Raw genomic sequence first — 20,292 nt, forward strand, 5'->3', positions numbered from 1 at the left:
GCTCTGCTCTAGTGTCCTCTACTAGCGCTCTGTCCTCTACTAGCGCTCTGTGTCCTCTACTAGCGCTCTGTGTCCTCTACTAGCGCTCTACTGTGTCCTCTACTAGCGCTCTAGCTAGTGTCCTCTACTAGCGCTCTGTGTCCTCTACTAGCGCTCTGTGTCCTCTACTAGCGCTCTGCCGTCCTCTACTAGCGCTCTAGCGCTCTGTCCTCTACTAGCGCTCTGCTGTCCTCTACTAGCGCTCTGTGTCCTCTACTAGCGCTCTGCCTGTCCTCTACTAGCGCTCTAGTGTCCTCTACTAGCGCTCTGCTGTCCTCTACTAGCGCTCTGCTCTAGTGTCCTCTACTAGCGCTCTAGTGTCCTCTACTAGCGCTCTAGTGTCCTCTACTAGCGCTCTGCCTAGTGTCCTCTACTAGCGCTCTAGTGTCCTCTAGCTGTTCTAGTGTCCTCTACTAGCGCTCTAGTGTCCTCTACTAGCGCTCTGCTCTGTCCTCTACTAGCGCTCTGCCGTCCTCTACTAGCGCTCTGCTGTCCTAGCGCTCTGTGTCCTCTACTAGCGCTCTGCCGTCCTCTACTAGCGCTCTGTGTCCTCTACTAGCGCTCTGCCGTCCTCTACTAGCGCTCTGTGTCCTCTACTAGCGCTCTGCTGTCCTCTACTAGCGCTCTAGTGTCCTCTACTAGCTCGCTCTAGTGTCCTCTACTAGCGCTCTAGTGTCCTCTACTAGCGCTCTGCTGTCTAGTGTCCTCTACTAGCGCTCTAGTGTCCTCTACTAGCGCTCTAGTGTCCTCTCTCTAGCGCTCTGTGTCCTCTACTAGCGCTCTGTGTCCTCTACTAGCTAGCGCTCTGCCGTCCTCTACTAGCGCTCTGTGTCCTCTACTAGCGCTCTGCCGTCCTCTACTAGCGCTCTGCTGTCCTCTACTAGCGCTCTGCCGTCCTCTGCGTTCTAGTGTCCCTCTACTAGCGCTCTGTGTCCTCTACTAGCGCTCTAGTGTCCTCTACTAGCGCTCTGCTGTCCTCTACTAGCGCTCTAGCGCTCTGTGTCCTCTACTAGCGCTCTGTGTCCTCTACTAGCGCTCTGTGTCCTCTACTAGCGCTCTGTCCTCTGTCCTCTACTAGCGCTCTAGTGTCCTCTACTAGCGCTCTGTCCTCTACTAGCGCTCTGCTGTCCTCTACTAGCGCTCTGTGTCCTCTACTAGCGCTCTAGCGCTCTAGTGTCCTCTACTAGCGCTCTGCCGTCCTCTACTAGCGCTCTGCTGTCCTCTACTAGCGCTCTGCCGTCCTCTACTAGCGCTCTGCCGTCCTCTACTAGCGCTCTGCCGTCCTCTACTAGCGCTCTGCCGTCCTCTACTAGCGCTCTGCCTCTCTACTACTAGCGCTCTGCTGTCCTCTACTAGCGCTCTTGTGTCCTCTACTCTCTGCTCTGTCGCTACTAGCGCTCTGCTAGTGTCCTCTACTAGCGCTCTGCTGTCCTCTACTAGCGCTCTGCCGTCCTCTACTAGCGCTCTAGTGTCCTCTACTAGCGCTCTGTGTCCTCTACTAGCGCTCCGTCCTCTACTAGCGCTCTAGTGTCCTCTACTAGCGCTCTAGTGCTAGCGTCCTCTACTAGTCCTCTACGCTCTGTGTCCTCTACTAGCTCGCTCCTAGTGTCCTCTACTACTAGCGCTCTGTGTCCTCTACTAGCGCTCTGTCCTCTACTAGCTCTGCCGTCCTCTACTAGCGCTCTAGTGTCCTCTACTAGCGTCTAGTGTCCTCTACTAGCGCTCTGCCGTCTCCTCTACTAGCGCTCTAGTGTCCTCTACTAGCGCTCTGTGTCCTCTACTAGCGCTCTACTACTAGCGCTCTGCTGTCCTCTACTAGCGCTCTGTGTCCTCTACTAGTGTCCTCTCTAGCGCTCTGCTGTCCTCTACTAGCGCTCTAGTGTCCTCTACTAGCGCTCTAGTGTCCTCTACTAGCGCTCTAGTGTCCTCTCTAGCGCTCTGTGTCCTCTACTAGCGCTCTGCTCTGTGTCCTCTACTAGCGCTCTGCTGTCCTCTACTAGCGCTCTAGTGTCCTCTACTAGCGCTCTGCCGTCCTCTACTAGCGCTCTGCCGTCCTCTACTAGCGCTCTGCCGTCCTCTACTAGCGCTCTGTGTCCTCTACTAGCGCTCTGCTGTCCTCTACTAGCGCTCTAGTGTCCTCTACTAGTGCTCTGCTGTCCTCTACTAGCGCTCTGTGTCCTCTACTAGCGCTCTAGTGTCCTCTACTAGCGCTCTGTGCTAGCTCTAGTGTCCTCTACTAGCGCTCTAGTGTCCTCTACTAGCGCTGTCCTCTACTAGCGTTCTAGTGTCCTCTACTAGCGCTCTCTGCTCGTCCTCTACTAGCGCTCTGCCGTCCTCTACTAGCGCTCTGCTGTCCTCTACTAGCGCTCTGTCGTCCTCTACCGTCCTCTACTAGCGCTCTGTGTCCTCTACTAGCGCTCTTGTGTCCTCTACTAGCGCTCTGCTGTCCTCTACTAGCGCTCTAGTGTCAGTGTCCTCTACTAGCGCTCTGTGTCCTCTACTAGTGCTCTGCTGTCCTCTACTAGCGCTCTGCCGTCCTCTACTAGCGTTCTAGTGTCCTCTACTAGCGCTCTAGTGTCCTCTACTAGCGCTCTGCCGTCCTCTACTAGCGTTCTAGTGTCCTCTACTAGCGTTCTAGTGTCCTCTACTAGCGCTCTAGTGTCCTCTACTAGCGCTCTGCTGTCCTCTACTAGCGTTCTAGTGTCCTCTACTAGCGCTCTAGTGTCCTCTACTAGTGCGCTCTGTGTCCTCTACTAGCGCTCTGCCGTCCTCTACTGTCAGTCCTCTACTAGCGCTACTAGCGCTCTGCCGTCCTCTACTGGCGCTCTGCCTGTCCTCTACTGGCGCTCTGAGTGTCCTCTACTGGCGCTCTGCTAGCGTCTAGTGTCCTCTACTGGCGCTCTGTGTCCTCTACTGCGCTCTGTCCTCTACTGTCCTCTACTAGCGCTCTGCCGTCCTCTACTGGCGCTCTAGTGTCCTCTACTAGCGCTCTGCTGTCTAGCGCTCTGTGTCCTCTACTAGCGCTCTAGTGTCCTCTACTAGCGCTCTGGCTCTGTCCTCTACTAGCGCTCTGTGTCCTCTACTAGCGCTCTGCCGTCCTCTACTAGCGCTCTGCCGTCCTCTACTAGCGCGCTCTGCCGTCCTCTACTAGCGCTCTGCTGTGTCCTCTAGCGCTCTGCTGCGCTCTTCCGTCCTACTAGCGCTAGTGGAGGTCTATGTGCTCTACTAGCTCTGTCCTCTACTAGCGCTCTGTGTCCTCTACTAGCGCTCTGTGTCCTCTACTAGCTCTAGTGTCCTCTACTAGCTGCTCTGCTGTCCTCTACTAGCGCTCTGCCGTCCTCTACTAGCGTTCTAGTGTGTGCTCCTCTACTAGCGCTCTGTCCTCCGTGCTGTCCTCTACTAGCTCTACTGCTACTGTCTTCTGTCCTCTACTAGCGCTCTAGCGTCCTCTACTAGCGCTCTGCCGTCCTCTACTAGCGCTCTGCCGTCCTCTACTATGTTGCGCTCTGCCGTCCTCTCCTCTACTAGCGCTCTAGTGTGTCCTCTACTAGCGCTCTGCCGTCCTCTACTAGCGCTCTGCCGTCCTCTACTAGCGCTCTGCCTAGTGTCCTCTACTAGCGCTCTAGTGTCCTCTACTAGCGCTCTGTGTCCTCTACTAGCGCTCTAGTGTCCTCTACTAGCGCTCTGCCGTCCTCTACTAGCTCTGCGTTCTAGTGTCCTCTACTAGCGCTCTGTCCTCGTCCTCTACTAGCGCTCTGCCGTCCTCTACTAGCGCTCTGTGTCCTCTACTGGCGCTCTGCTGTCCTCTACTCTAGCGCTCTCTGCTAGCGCTCTAGTGTCCTCTACTAGTGCTCTGCGCTCTGCCGTCCTCTACTAGGCGCGCTCTGCTCTAGTGTCCTCTACTAGCGCTCTGTCGTCCTCTACTAGCGCTCTGTCCTCTACTAGCGCTCTGCGTCCTCTACTAGCGCTCTGTCCTCTACTAGCGCTCTGTGTCCTCTACTAGCGCTCTGTCCTCTACGTCCTCTACTAGCGCTCTAGTGTCCTCTACTGGCGCTCTGCCGTCCTCTACTAGCGTTCTACTAGCGCTCTAGTGTCCTCTACTAGCGCTCTGCCGTCCTCTACTAGCTAGCGCTCTGTCCTCTACTAGCGCTCGCTCTAGTGTCCTCTACTAGCGCTCTGTGTCCTCTACTAGCGCTCTGTGTCCTCTACTAGCGCTCTGCTCTGTGTCCTCTACTAGCGCTCTGTGTCCTCTCTACTCTGTGCTAGCGCTCTGTCCTCTACTAGCGTCCTCTACTAGCGCTCTAGTGTCCTCTACTAGCTTCTAGTGTCCTCTACTAGCGCTCTAGTGTCCTCTACTAGCGCTCTGTGTCCTCTACTAGCGCTCTAGTGTCCTCTACTAGCGCTCTAGTGTCCTCTACTGGCGCTCCTCTCTACTAGCGCTCTGTGTCCCTCTACTAGTGCGCTCTGCCTAGTGTCCTCTCTAGCGCTCTAGCGTCCTCTCTGCGCTCTGCCTAGTGTCCTCTACTAGCGCTCCTCTACTAGCGCTCTGCCGTCCTCTACTAGCGCTCTGCCGTCCTCTACTAGCGCTCTGTGTCCTCTACTAGCGCTCTGCTCTACTGGCGCTCTGCCGTCCTCTACTGGCGCTCTGCTGTCCTCTAGCGCTCTAGCGCTCTGCTAGCGTCTGTCTAGCGTCCTCTTAGAATCTACTACTAGCGCTCTGTGTCCTCTACTAGCGCTCTACTAGCGCTCTAGTGTCCTCTACTAGCGCTCTACTGTCCTCTACTAGCGCTCTGCCGTCCTCTACTAGCGCTCTAGTGTCCTCTACTAGCGCTCTGCCGTCCTCTACTAGCGCTCTGCCGTCCTCTACTAGCGCTCTGCCGTCCTCTACTAGCGCTCTGCCGTCCTCTACTAGCGCTCTGCGCTCTCTAGCGCTCTGCCGTCCTCTACTAGCGCTCTGTGTCCTCTACTAGCGCTCTGCCGTCCTCTACTAGCGCTCTGTGTCCTCTACTAGCGCTCTGTGTCCTCTACTAGCGCTCTGCCGTCCTCTACTAGCGCTCTGTCCTCTACTAGCGCTCTGCCGTCCTCTACTAGCGCTCTGCCGTCTACTGGCTCTCTAGCGCTCTCTACTAGCGCGTCCTCTACTAGCGCTCTCTCTGTGTCCTCTACTAGCGCTCTGTGTCCTCTACTAGCTCCTCCTCTACTAGCGCTCTGCCGTCCTCTACTAGCGCTCTAGTGTCCTCTACTAGCGCTCTGTGTCCTCTACTAGCGCTCTGCCGTCCTCTACTAGCGCTCTGTGTCCTCTACTAGCGCTCTAGTGTCCTCTACTAGCGCTCTAGTGTCCTCTACTAGCGCTCTGCCGTCCTCTACTAGCGCTCTGCTGTCCTCTACTAGCGCTCTGCCGTCCTCTACTAGCGCTCTGTGTCCTCTACTAGCGCTCTGTGTCCTCTACTAGCGCTCTGCCGTCCTCTACTAGCTCTAGTGCTCTAGTGTCCTCTACTAGCGCTCTGCTGTCCTCTACTAGCGCTCTGTGTCCTCTACTAGCGCTCTGTGTCCTCTACTAGCGCCTCTCTAGCGCTCTGTGTCCTCTACTAGCGCTCTAGTGTCCTCTACTAGCGCTCTAGTGTCCTCTACTAGCGCTCTAGTGTCCTCTACTAGCGCTCGTCCTCTACTAGCGCTCTGTGTCCTCTACTAGCGCTCTAGTGTCCTCTACTAGCGCTCTAGTGTCCTCTACTAGCGCTCTAGTGTCCTCTACTAGCGCTCTGTCCTCCGTCCTCTACTAGCGCTCGCTCTGCCGTCCTCTACTAGCGCTCTGCCGTCCTCTACTAGCGCTCTGCCGTCCTCTACTAGCGCTCTGTGTCCTCTACTAGCGCTCTGCCGTCCTCTACTAGCGCTCTGCCGTCCTCTACTAGCGCTCTGCCGTCCTCTACTAGCGCTCTGCCGTCCTCTACTAGCGCTCTGTGTCCTCTACTAGCTCTGTGTCCTCTACTAGCGCTCTAGCTAGCGCTCTGTGTCCTCTACTAGTCCTCTACTAGCGTGTCCTCTACTAGCGTCCTGCCGTCCTCTACTAGCGCTCTGGCGCTCTGTCCTCTACTGGCGCTCTGTGTCCTCTACTAGCGCTCTGCCGTCCTCTACTAGCGCTCTGTGCTCTGCCTCCTCTACTAGCGCTACTAGCGCTCTGTCCTCTACTAGCGCTCTGCCTCCTCTACTAGCGCTCTGCCGTCCTCTACTAGCGCTCTGCCGTCCTCTCTAGTGCGCTCTAGCGTCCTCTCTGCTCCGTCCTCTACTAGCGCTCTGCTCGTCCTCTACTAGCGCTCTGCCGTCCTCTACTACTAGCGCTCTGCGCTCGTCCTCTACTAGCGCGCTCTAGTGTCCTCTACTAGCGCTCTCTGCTCTGTGTCCTCTACTAGCGCTCTAGTGTCCTCTACTAGCGCTCTGCCGTCCTCTACTAGCGCTCTAGTGTCCTCTACTAGCGCTCTGTGTCCTCTACTAGCGCTCTGCCGTCCTCTACTAGCGCTCTGCCGTCCTCTACTAGCGCTCTGCCGTCCTCTACTAGCGCTCTAGCGCTCTAGCGCTCTCCGTCCTCTACTAGCGCTCTGCCGTCCTCTACTAGCGCTCTGCCGTCTCTACTAGCGCTCTAGTGTCCTCTACTAGCGCTCTCTACTAGCGCTCTAGTGTCCTCTACTAGCGCTCTGCCGTCCTCTACTAGCGCTCTGTGTCCTCTACTAGCGCTCTGCCGTCCTCTACTAGCGCTCTGCCGTCCTCTACTAGCGCTCTAGTGTCCTCTACTAGCGCTCTGCCGTCCTCTACTAGCGCTCTAGCGCTCTGTCCTCTACTGGCGCTCTGCGCTCTCTAGCGCTCTGCCGTCCTCTACCGTCTACTAGCGCTCTGCCGTCCTCTACTAGCGCTCTGCCGTCCTCTACTGGCGCTCTGCTCTAGTGTCCTCTACTAGCGCTCTGCCGTCCTCTACTAGCGCTCTAGCTCTGCCGTCCTCTACTAGCGCTCTGTGTCCTCTACTAGCGCTCTGCCGTCCTCTACTAGCGCTCTGCCGTCCTCTCTAGCTCTGCCGTCCTCTACTAGCGCTCTAGTGTCCTCTACTAGCGCTCTGTGTCCTCTACTAGCGCTCTGTGTCCTCTACTAGCGCTCTGCCGTCCTCTACTAGCGCTCTGTGTCCTCTACTAGCGCTCTGCCGTCCTCTACTAGCGCTCTGCCGTCCTCTACTAGCGCTCTGCCGTCCTCTACTAGCGCTCTAGCAGCGCTCTGCCGTCCTCTACTAGCGCTCTGCCGTCCTCTACTAGCCCTCTGCCGTCTTCTACTAGTGCTCTGCCGTCTTCTACTAGCGCTCTAGCTGCCTCTCTAGCGCTCTAGCGCTCGGCCTCTACTAGCGCTCTGCCGGCCTCTACTAGCGCTCTGCCGGCCTCTACTAGCGCTCTGCCGGCCTCTACTAGCCCTCTATTGTCCTCTACTAGCGCTCTGCCGTCCTCTACTAGCGCTCTGCCGTCCTCTACTAGCGCTCTGCCGTCCTGTACTCTAGCGTTCTCAGCTCTAGCGCTCTAGCTCCCTCTGCTCTAGCGCCCTCTGCTCTACTAGCGCTCTACTGTCCTCTACTGTATCACCCAGACCACACACCAACCTTTTTCCCCCGAACCACATTTCTCGTACCAGATTAATTAACCAACCTTTAACCATTGGGAGGATTAGAAAATATCAGGGCCTGTATTAATAAAGCATCTCACTGCTGACCAAGGATCAGTTTTGCCTTATAAATCATAATGATATTGATTACATGGACAGGGGGGACTGATCTTAGATCAGCACTCTTACTCGGAGACAATCTTGATGAATGTGGCCCCTGACCCTGTATCAGCGCGCGCGTGTACAAGTGAGAAGTGTGTGTGTGGAAAGAGAAACTGAGGGAGGGGGGTGAGAGGGAGGGAGAAAAGGAAGGTGTAGTAGATAGTGGGGGAGGAGGATTGGAGAGATGGCTAAGAAGAACGCGGTAGAGAGTCGTAGCAAATAACTAGCAATCTCGCCAGCCGGTGTGTCTGGAGTCATGAGCCTTGCAATATGACCAAACTAGGTCTGAGGGAAAACGTGCGCCGTCCGGGGCTTATAGAGAGAGAGGGTAGACGGACTGTCCCCTGTTCTGTATTATAGTAGCTTGAAGCAGGAGTTGTCATTCTGACGTCTCGCTCTGTCAGTCACCACCACCCCTCATCCTCTTCTCCTTCATCCCTGGCTGCATCCCTCCATCCATTTATCATCCTCCTGCATGGCCTCGACCTGTTCTTGCTCTCTGGACTCCAGAGGATGCCTCTTATTTTCGCTCAGTCGTTCTGCTATTTTATGGGTGAGGCGGCTGAGACTAAAGAGAACCTGCACACTGCCCTCACACTGTTTAGGAGGAGACGTCATTGGCACGTTGCCTTGATGTTGCAGAGACCTTGTTGAAATGTTGCTCTGATGTTATTAGGGCGTTTGTGAGGGAATGGGGACAAGAGCAGCTCAGAGGGAGAGTAGGAAATGCCAGTGACGTTATACACTGCTGTTAAAGCCTCAGCACCCTCACTCCCACATGCAAAAACACATCACATGGAATACATTGCAGACTACTGACATCATCCAACCCCGCCTCTTCTTCTCGCCCTCCCTCCTCCCTCTTGTTCTCTTTCTTTATTTTCCTTCTCAATCTGCTTTCCTCCACCGGTCTCATCCTCTTCTTCTCTCCTCTCCCTTCCCTCCCTCCTTCCTACAGAACCCTCTGTGGTCCCCTCCAACGCGGCCGTGGTGGCAGGTGCTGTGATTGGCTCCCTTCTGGCCCTCCTCCTCGTCGCCGCCCTTATCGCCGTCCTGGTCACCCGGAGCCGCCGGCAACAGCAGGGTTACCGTGGCAACCCAAACCACAGCTCCTTCGACATAAAGTCGCGTCTCTTCGGCGCCGGCAAGAAGGGGAGCAAGAACGGGACAGGTGCTGGCGCCGGGGGCAACGGGGTGGGTGGCAACAACAACAGCCCCATCTACGTCTACAAGGAGGGCTCCGCCCATGATGGCCTGACTGACAAGGCCAATCAACATGTGCCTCTGCACCTGGGGGGGCATGGTGAGGGGGGGGTTGCCACGGCGCCCACTGCGCAGGACATCCTGCTGAGCGGCGAGCTGGACGAGGCAGAGCGAAGGAAGTTTGACCAGCTGGAGGACGACGAGGAGAGTTACGACCACTTTGGAGGGGGCGGGCCCATCCTGCAACTCCGCCCACCACATGACCAGGACGGAATCATGAGCGGTTACCTTGACGACGACATGGAGTCTCAGCGCGACGGGTCGGTCATCTCACGGACTGCCGTGTACGTGTAGAGAGAACGGGCAGAGGAAGAGGAGGAGGAAGGGAAAGCGGGATGGAAGAAAGAAAAGATGAATGAACATGTCCTCCTTCTAGAGGAGTCGGTGGTGTTGGGTTCTCCTCTGTTGGATCATTTGAAATATATTAACAACGACCAAACATGCAGCCCATAGAGAGAGCAAGATGAAGAGGCTGAGGGGGGCAATGTACAGAAACCAGATGAACTGAATGAAGAGGCTGAGGGAGGGAATGTACAGAAACCAGATGAACTGAATGAAGAGGCTGAGGGAGGGAATGTACAGAAACCAGATGAACTGAATGAAGTGGCTGAGGGAGGGAATGTACAGAAACAAGATGGAGGACTGGTGCGTTGATAAAACAACTATTTTTCTCTGGTCCCAATATGAAAAGTGGATCACTTGATATCTATCTACCAAAACAATGAAAGAAATCCTGAAACTATCTTTCTCACATCGCTGCTCTGTCTGTTGTGTTCCTCATTTCTTTAGTTTAGGGACCTTGGAGATTGAAGCCTCCAGAGAGACACATTGTAGTAGGGACTTGTGGGTAAAATGGCATCTCCATGCAGCCGTTCCCTCGCTAGCTAGAGAAACTCCTCACTAAAATATTCACTCTTATCTCCACTAAATGCACAGTAGCAATGTAAGGGGTGTCACGATGGTATCTGCTCCCTGCTATTCTCGTCTCTCCTGTGAGACAATGTTTGTTCCGGCTACAGTAGCCTTGTTTCTGCTGTATGTGACAGTACTGGGGAAGGGAACAGGAAGTTTGGCAGGGGAAGTGGTCGATGTAGTTGTGGTTAAGTAAAATGTCAAACTCTCTCTAGTGTCTGTATGTTGCAGTAGGCCTCCTCTTTCTACCTCATTTTCTCTCTGCTATTGTGCCACCAACTGGAAGTATGTGCAGAATTTAGTTTGGGACATTCTGAAATCATAAACAACTTACTGAAGGAGGGGTAGTCATCTAGATGAAGACCGTGCATGAAAGGGGAATTGATAGAGGGATAGGAGGGAGGGAAACCATACAGCTGTTCTCTCATGTCCGGAGAGACTGGGAGAGAGGGATTAGGATGAATTGATTAGAGGGATAGGAGGGAGGGAAACCATACAGCTGTTCTCTCATGTCCGGAGAGAGGTATTAGGATGAATTGATAGAGGGAGAAAAAGGGATGTCTCAAACAGCAGGCTGTTCTCCCTCTCCTCCATTTGATCCCTCCCTCCTTGTGGTGTTCCTGACAGGAAGAGTTTGATTGCTAATGAGCTGTGAAGTCAATGCTCATTTAAGCCCACACACACATACACACACACCAAATTACCACCGCTTAGATGGTATGACGTGGAAATGTTCTCTCCCTCCTCGCTCTCCTCTGTTCTCCCTCTCCTCTGTTCTCCCTCTCCTCCGTTCTCCCTCTCCTCCCTCCTTACCCTGTCTCTTTACCTCTGTCTCTCTCCATCACCTCTCTCCTTCTCTCCCTCACCGTCTCTCTCTCCTCCACCAGACTTTCTCCATCACCTCTCTCTACCCTGTGTGCGTGTGCGTGTGTGTGTATGTGTGTGCGTGTGTGTGTGTGTGATTTACACAGGGCTGTGGGGAGGTCAGGGATACAGGGAGAGCAGAGGGAGTATTTCTTGCCTCCCTCCCTACGTGTCAAACACCCCACTTACTGTACCCCCTTCCTCCTGCCATACCTGACTCAGAAAGCCATGGTGGAGTCATGCCCTGCTCACTGTACATCTCAGCTTTCATAGTTTGATTAGTAAGGTTTCCTCCTATCCCATTGTATATGTTGCTCTGTCAATCTATACAATCACAAGGTATATAGAAATCCAAATACATGATGGCATATTTGCATCTGTAGCTAATTAAGATATAAATGAATTGATTGATTCTGTGCATACACAGGGGGGTGAATGACCTGTTATAGGACCTACATTGACTAGCAGAAGTCTGGGTATAATCCTTCATGATTCAGACCGGAGCCTGATAGTTTAGTGACTAATGTGTCTTTCTAACAAGACAGTCGAGGGCTGTTCAAGCCAATATCACCGTGTACAACTATTATACATCACTAGAGGCAAACAGAATCAGCCCCTTCACAACTCCTATCTCATGACTCCCCTGTGATTCATCGTGTTTCCTGGTTAATCAGTGGGGTTTCCTTGGCCGCCCTGACCAGGTGAGGCATCTGATTGGCCCATTAAGCCTGGGTCTGTTTCTGAGTCACGACCAGCCAGAGGTCATGGGGTCAAACGATGTGCGTTTTACCGCTGAGGGCGTGGAGGGTGCCTGTGGGTCGCACCTCTAATAGGGCACTTTAACTTTAACCCATAGGGTTCACAGAGAAACACACATATTACACACTCTGGTGAGAGAGCGACATGTAGTAGTGTTCCAGGATGACCTTGACTGTTGTGGTGGAGGTTGACCTTGGTGTGGGAGAGAGAAAGGAACAGAGAGGGGGAGACTGGGAGGAAGGGATAGATACTGACCCACTGTGCGACTCGCCTAACCATCAGCACTTGATAACACGATAGCCTAAGTCTGTCAATTACAATAGATTGATAGCATTATGGCCTCAGTATAGGCCAAAACTCTGACTTACATACACATTATAGATACAGTACACATGCAGGGAGCAGGGCTCAACAGTGCAACCATTTTACTTGCATATGCGCCTAAATATTTTGCTGTGCGACATTGAATTTTTATTTTGGATCCCCAGTGTGCTGAGAACCGTTTTGAATTCTAGCTTTATTACCTCAAATATTTTTCACTGTGCTCCTAAATTTCTTTGTGTGCACCTACATTTTTCAACTCAGCCACACACGTGCTCCTAAAAAAGGTCAGCATAGAGGCCTGTAGTGAACTACTTATCATGACCACTAACAAACATGTATCTCCTATCTTTGCACTTGTGTGTAACACCAAAACAGGATATGCCCACTAGTTATATTTGTATGAAGGTGATTAAGTGTGTCTTTGGAGAAATATTGATAATGTCCTTCGGTTTGTAATGTGAAGGAGGAGGGAGGGAAGGGAGAAATTTGTATATATTTTTTGGTGTTAAGTATCTGTATAGTATATATATGTACGGATCTTTATTTTTCTTGTCGAACTCCTGTGGAAAAAATGTGGATATTTATCAGTGTAAATAACTGCTGTATAGAGTCAATGTTGTCGTGTGGAACTCATTTCTTGGTTTGGCCAAGGTCAAAGTTCAATCGGAGCCAATAATACTGTACTCAGAATGTAACTGCTTGAATAGACAACCCTTCAATGAAAAGGTGTAGGATGTATAAGATGCACATCTTCAGCTATTAAATACATGTAAACATTTGAGTTTTTCAGCCAGGATGATGACTGAAATAACTGGATTAGACAGGTTCACTAAACTCAATCAGCATACTTAAGATAGCTGCCCCTTCACCCATAAACACACACACTATTTATCAGATAGAGTAGCTCCCAGCGCTGTGTGTGGTTTCTGAGTCAGCGCTGTGTGTGGTTTCTGAGTCAGCGCTGTGTGTGGTTTCTGAGTCAGCGCTGTGTGTGGTTTCTGAGTCAGCGCTGTGTGTGGTTTCTGAGTCAGGGGCTTTGGGACATCTGTCACTGCCACAGGGTGTGTAACCCCCATTTCCTGCCCCCTCTGTCTCTTAGCATAGGGAGTTAGAGGAGACATTACTGTACACTGTCCCCTGCAGCCTGATCTCTCTCTCACGCGCACACACACACGCACACACAAAAAGAGGGAACTAGTAGGAGAGACACTTCCCAAACGCACACAAACACTCAGTGGTCCCAACTAAGCTCGGTGGTCAGAACTCTGTCAGCACATTCACAGACCCTTCCTTTCCCCAGAGACTGGGATTGAGCCACACACACACACACACACACTCCTCTTACCCAATGTCGGGGATTTGAAGGAGAATGTGTGCTAAGAACACTTTATCTGTCTGTTGCTCTCTCTCTCTGTGAGTGCTGCGTTTTACCGCTTTCCCAAAATAAAATACCCAATTGGCCAAACTTGACCTCCACAGACTGGTCCCGAAGTTAAAATGCTTCTAGAAAATCACTATCCAACTATGTCTTCAGTCTTTTACAACATTTAGTTTTTTTTTTTAAGTAAATGTTTTCTGGGAATCTACTCTTGACCACTTGTACTGGTTGGCACAAAAGTTTTCAAATAAAAATGCTTTTAGAGAGTTGCCATAATGTCCCTGACCTGGAGCTAGCACAATGGTAGCTAGTTAGTAGTTGTTGATAATCCACATCATCGTCCTCTGGCTCTAAACACTGATGACTAATCCAAGCCTTAGCTTCCTTGTCGTCTCGATCGCTCCCCCTGACGTGTACATAGTATAAATATATAAATACAGTATCTAGCGGAAAGAATGACTAATTTATGGTGTCACGTGTTCTATTTCTCAGCGCCAAGCATGAAGGATTTATTCTGTTCTGTATCAATGCTTAGTCCTTATCTTTTTCTCTCTTATTGCAGTGCTTTATAATTAATGCTTTTGTAGTGCTTTATTTCTCCACTGCTTTGCTGTGACTACTACGCCAAAACAGGCTTAATGTGCTTTTACTGCACAAAATGGTGCACGGTGCACACTCGAAACAATCTTACCACAAAATGTGCTTTTTATTCACCATTCTCTGAACTTGTTTATTTTATTTTTTAAAGGAACATTTTAGAATTTGTCACTATTTTTCATGTCTTTCTATTTTTTTAATTTTTTGTTGTTGTATTTGGTTGCAATTAAAGTTTTCTTGATTTTTGAAATGATGACCTTGTTGCTGTTTATTATGTGCATAGAATGAAATAGAAAGAATATAAATAGTAATTTAATGTAGGTATCTGGGTATATTTATTATCAATGTCCTCTGTTGGCTAGTGGCACATGTTAGCACACCATGGAGGGTGCTGAGTCTTGCTGTTTGTCTCGTTTTGGTTGTGATAAAACTGTTCATTGTCAAGAGTGCTGATAACATACAGTATCTAGGCTATGGGAGTCAACATGAAGGTTAGAGGGGGAGAGAGGCCATTGTAGGTGAATTGTGTTAGCTCACGTTTCACTCACACACCCAAGCCCCTCCCCCCGTTTGTTTGATTTGCATATGTCATCTGGTTGGCTGAAGTGACCCTGCTGCTGTGGTAACGGGTAGTTTGGACAAGAGTGGGAGAGTCAAGGAAACATACCGATACTATGTGTAATGGCTTAGGAATGTGGTGTTGCTTTAGTGTTACTCTGGAGGCAGGGGGAGGGTTTGTTATCAGTTGGGGAATGTGCATGCTGGCTGAAACTAAGTAATTAGACCAGCTCTCAAGGGCTGCATTCTTTGAAACCTCTGACTCCACCAGACTGGTTTGGTAAAGAAAGTGGGAGGAGACGTGTGCTTGCATGCGCCCATCATTTTATCACTGTAAAACCGTGTGACCTTCACTCCCCACGGTAATACAGTGCAGGGAAGTGGAAATGGATTCATTGTGTGAAGGTTTGAATGTTTTTCTGCCCTGTAGTCTCCGCTAGAACCAATTTGGTTCTTTAGGTCCGTATCTTCCGTGTCTTAACTCATTGCCTCAGGTCTGTGTGTGTGTCGTCTATGGAGGTTTTCCGTCGATGCTCAAACTATTTATTCAGAGTCCAGACAGCCATCTGGCTCCACTAATTGCTTTGAGTCTGAGGCTGGAAAAATGAGAAGGCGACTCACTCACTCACTCACTCACTCTCTCACTCTCTTCTCTCTCTCACTCTCTCTCACTCACTCACTCACTCTCACTCTCTCACTCTCTTCTCTGGGCTCCTGGCTGAATGCTGAAGACTTCCTTTCACAACAGAACAGAAATGGTGGCATCACTTGAAACACCTGAGAGGGATACACCCACACTGTGTTGCGCTCAACACAAATATTGAATAGTTGAAGAGTAGTGACCCCTTAAACCAAAACCTGGCTGTTCAACCAAAAACCACATCTAGATTTGAATCCAAATGGACACTGTTCTAACGTAGTGCTGTACCAGTCCAGTGTCAATCTGCTGTGGTTGTATTGTAGTGATGCCCAGGGCACTGTCTTGGTGGTCCTGTTCTGGCTCCCTGTGACAGGAGGATGAGACAGACGTGGTTTTTGTGTCTGTCGGACTCGGTTAGGAATAATGGCGTGTGTTTCTGTGTTTGTGCACGGCGGAATGTACTGTAACGGCATGTTTGTGTGTTTAGACACCAGCAAAGTGGAACAGTTTGCTTCTGTGTCTGGTATGATGGCCTGAGGGGGGTGCTGTGTGTGTGTGTGAGGAGACCTGTGTGTGTGGACATCAGAGTTGGTAGACACGTATGTATTCATATCTGCGTGTAAGCCTGTTTTACCCTGCAGCATTCAAAGTTTATACTGTCCATAGCTTCTAATTGTCTGAGCTACTGTCCAGTCCATACAGTAGTATATAGATTAACACACAGCCTTAACACACACTTTAACCTGTTCTAGTCTGCAGATGGATGGATAGAAGCTAGCCTACCGCCACCTGTCTCCGTTTAACCTCTCACCCTTAGGCTCCAGGCCTGACTCAACGATTCCATAGTGTGATAGCTGGCCTGATGAGTGAATCACAGTAGGATGTATTGATGGGCTGACCCATGAGGGCATCTCTTCAATGACCTATACGAGTAGCCAGCCTGGTTCTGACCTTTTTTAATGTGAAAGGAAACTCCTTTTGGCCTCATCACATGCTTTTTGTAGATTCTGTTTGACTTTCTCCAATCCAGAGCCACAGATTTACGGTGTATTCATTTTTTGTACTGTTGTAATTTTTTAAAACCAAATACTATATATGAGCCGGGTGCTGCACACCAATGACATCTTACAGAGCACTTTCTCCATGTGCTGTATTTGATCTTCTACCTGCTGTTTGCATGGCTTCTCCTGGCCTAGCCTGGGTACCTGACTGTCTGCATTCCACACTATTACTCTGTTGTTGTGCCAATGTCACGTACACTAAAGCAGAACACATTGGAACTCTTGAGATTACTGAGACTACTCTTTAGTAGAACAGACACAGGAAATGGAATTGTTCCCCTTTATCAGGAAGTCATAATGTTGACTTCTCAGGGTTTTATTAAGCTACATTTTGTACACACACACACACACACACACACACACACACACACACACACACACACACACACACACACACACACACACACACAGTAGCTAAACCTTTCCATTGATACATGACAGTGAGTCTTCGTCCTCCAATCCGTCCTATAATAAAAACACAGGAACTGCATTGACACCTCAGTCTCCGGTGTGGGGTGGATGCCCCTGTATCCCCTAGCGTCCCAAGGAGTTTACTCTTCCTGTCCTGATGCTGACCGGGCTGGAGCTGACAGCAGACAGGGAGCAGAGGATTGTGGGTAGCAGGGCTCCCAGGGGTGGTGCATGGTTGGCCCACTGCCACCAGAGCAGCAGAGGTGGGGAGGGGGGTATCTGACAGGGTTGAGATGGGGGTGGAGGTAGAGGGGGGTAGATCCAGTTGAATGCACCTTCCACATGACAGAGTGTGTTTGGGAGGAGGACTGTGGAGGAGAAGTGGGGGTTGTTGTAGGTTGATGGGTTTCAGTATAGTTTGGGGGGTGATAGAGGATGTTTGGGAGGAGGACTGGAGAAGTGGGGGTTTGTTGTAGGGTGATGGGTTTCAGTATAGTGTAGGGGGAGGTGATAGAGGATGTTTGGGAGGAGGACTGTGGAGGAGAAGTGGTGGTTGTTGTAGAGGGGTGGGTTTCAGTATAGTGTAGGTTTAGGAGTGGGTTGATTTGGGCTGAGGAGAGGAATGGGGAGAGTAGGATTAGAAGAGAGGGGGCATGGGGTTAGTGCAACTGTGTTAGTTTAGATGCTGTGACATCAGTGTGTGTGTGTGTGTGTTCTCTTTATATATCCCACTCAGTGGTGCAGTGACCTCAACCACCACCTGCAAAAACAGACTGCAGCCGCAGATGAGAGGTGTGTGTGTGTGTGTGTGTGTGCACATCAAGTTCCCATGCTGGGATGTACCTGGAACTAAACCTCTCCCTGAAGCACACAGAATAATAATACCTTTTTCAGGGTCCTGGTTAGTTGGCAGCACTGACCTACTGTCTGTCAGTCTGATCTTTATCGATATGAGAATGGTTACCCCTGCTCCGATCCTAAGAATAGATATGTGTGTGTGTTTGGCTCGGGCACTCACCGTCTCAACACGCTCTCAATCGTGCTCTCACCACACACACACACACCGACCAATCAAGAGAAGAGCAGAAACAGAAATACTCTGGCTTTAGGTTGGTCAGGATAAATCATAACATATTTTTATTGGACTCTTGTCAGGTCTAGAGTGAATCAACTGGTCACAGTGTGTCTTTGTGACGATGTACATGCAGCTCTCTCACACGGGATAGAGATTGTGTGTGTCTTCTCTCTGAGGTAGTCCAGAGTGATTTTATTCAGTGACTGTGTGGTCTCGTCTCTCTGTAGGAGTGAAGTCTATTTCTGTTCTCTTTGTCTGACATTAAGTAGAGTCAGGTTGTGGGAAGTACTGTGACAACTTCACACAGCTATGCCTGTGTGTGAGGCAACTTCTCTTGACACTTCTACACACACTCTGTATCATCACATCCATTCACCTTTGTCTCTCCATCTAAACACCTCTTTTTCTTATCTATCAGACATCCATCTTCTCCATCTCTCTCTCTCTCTCTCTGCTTACTCTTTCACCTCTTCTATTGTCCCTCCTTTTTTGACCTTTCTCTCTCGCTCTCTCGGTTTTTCTCTCTCTGTCACTCTCTCATAATAAAGAAGGGAGATGGATGGTGAGAATCTGACAACCCACCTCACTGCTCAGATACCGTCTCTCTTCCTCCCCTTATATCTCTCCCTGTTTCTCTCCCTGTTTCTCTGATCTGGTTACCACAGGAGACTGACAACCCCCCAGTGTTTCCTGCAGCCAATCAGATCAGAATATATTCTGTGAGGAAAGGAGTTCCTTTCCACTTATTGAGCTTCTCTGTTGCAAGCCAGACGTTGTCTAGAGGGCAGAACAGAGGGGAGCTAAAGGTATTGAACTGTGTGGTATACCTACCTGTCTTCTGAGTCTAAGCCTCCCTGCTGAGCCCTGCTCTTAACACACTGCAGGGCCACAGTGACAGGGGCACAGTGACAGGGGCACAAATATGGTGCTGTGGGTCTGCTCCATGGAGAGGCCTGATTCATGTCCATGTGCAGAGGAGTGTCTGACATGAGAGCAGTGTGTGTGACATACGAGAGCAATGAGCAGCCGGGGCCTTAGTCTCTCACACACACACACACACACACACACACACACACACACACACACACACACACAGAGAGAGAGCAATATTAGAGCTCTCATCTTTTACCACCTATGGCTCCTTGGGCGTAGCAGCACTATATTGGTTTAGCTGTACTTTAGTGTGTGTCTGGTCTGGGAGTCTCTAGTCTTCTATCATCTGTTCCATGCCTCTATTCTACAATCTATCTCTGTATTACAGGGCCTGTCTGAGCTTTTCTCCTGTCCTTTATCCTCCATAGGCCCACACCAGGGATGTGGCAAAAATGGCCCTCTATTCCCTATGTAGTGCACTACTTTTGACCAGAGACCATTTCTGGTCTAAAGTAGTGCACTACATAACAAATAGGTTGTGAATTTGGGACACAGGCCATGTGATGTATGGAGCTGTTCCATTTCTAGATCTGTTTCTGTGCTACATGGTCAGTCTAGTGTCTGAGGTTTTCTCTGCGTGGGTAGCCTATCACGTCTGTGGCCAGGTTGACTGGCCAGGTTGACTGTGGCCAGGTTGACTGTGGCCAGGTTGTCTGTGTCTGCTGTGTTCAGTACTGTGTGGGTGTGTGTGTGTGTGTGTGTGTGAGTGTGTGTGAGTGGCTGCTGCGTTCAGTACTATGTGGGGGTGTGTGTGTGAGTGGCTGCTGCGTTCAGTACTATGTGGGGGTGTGTGTGTGTGAGTGGCTGCTGCGTTCAGTACTATGTGGGTGTGTGTGGGTGTGTGTGTGTGTGTGTGTGTGTGTGTGTGTGTGTGTGTGTGTGTGTGTGCGTGGCTGCTGCTGTATTCAATTCTTTTTTGTTTGTGTGTGTGTCTGCTCCCATTGTGTGTAGGCAGTCTGTTTGACTTGATGAGCCAGGCTTTGTATTAGGCAGGTTAAGCTGCAGGGGGAATTTTGTAACAGTTGACCGGTTCCACTGAGTCATTTGTGTGGAGGAGAGAGCGGAAAAGAGCGCGGAGGGAGGGAGGGAGGGAGGGAGTAGGGGCACAAGTGGTTCGGGGTGAAAGATGAGTGCAGATGAAAAGTGATGGAGGGGAAAAGAAAGAGAGAACAACAGCTGGAAGAGCCAGAGGGAGCAGAGATGACACTGCCCATCCTTCCTTCTCTCCCTCCCTCCTTCATTCCTTCCTTCCTTCCTTCCTTGTCCTTCATCCATGGGCCCTGAGCCTGTCTGTAGTGTATAGCCCCACTCCTCATTACGCTCTCTCAACCTTAAAGGTCACAGGCATGGTGGGATGGAGGAGGGCTTTTAAAATGCAACAAGAAAAGCTGCTTTATGTAACTGCTGCTGGAGCTTTTGTCAGGGAGTTGTGTGTCTTTGTCAGGGAGTTGTGTGCCTTTGTCAGGGAGTTGTGTGTCTTTGTCAGGGAGTTGTGTGTCTTTGTCAGGGAGTTGTGTGTCTTTGTCAGGGAGTTGTGTGTCTTTGTCAGGGAGTTGTGTGTCTTTGTCAGGGAGTTGTGTGTCTTTGTCAGGGAGTTGTGTGTCTTTGTCAGGGAGTTGTGTGTCTTTGTCAGGGGTTGTGTGCCTTTGTCAGGGAGTTGTGTGCCTTTGTCAGGGAGTTGTGT

General features: G+C 50.8%; 1 protein-coding gene across 3 annotated transcripts in view; it reads left to right on the forward strand.

Annotated features, from left to right (window-relative positions):
* The window catches only part of si:ch73-22o12.1 (nectin-2), a 111,380-nt gene that overhangs the window by 74,788 nt on the left and 16,300 nt on the right, over positions 1–20,292 (forward strand). The window contains exon 7 of one of the 3 annotated variants that reach the window (XR_006080559.1): positions 8,792–9,741. The exons of 1 other annotated variant lie outside the window; for it this stretch is intronic. Coding sequence is in view for 1 of the 2 variants with exons in the window: in XM_042310454.1 (XP_042166388.1) it covers positions 8,792–9,390 (599 nt within the window). In the remaining variant the exon portion in view is untranslated. Of the gene's footprint in view, positions 1–8,791; positions 14,184–20,292 lie in introns of those variants that run through there. One more of the 3 variants, XM_042310454.1, reaches the window with a different exon arrangement.

The sequence above is a fragment of the Oncorhynchus tshawytscha genome, linkage group LG03 (assembly GCF_018296145.1).
Source record: "Oncorhynchus tshawytscha isolate Ot180627B linkage group LG03, Otsh_v2.0, whole genome shotgun sequence".
Classification (NCBI taxonomy): domain Eukaryota; kingdom Metazoa; phylum Chordata; class Actinopteri; order Salmoniformes; family Salmonidae; genus Oncorhynchus; species Oncorhynchus tshawytscha.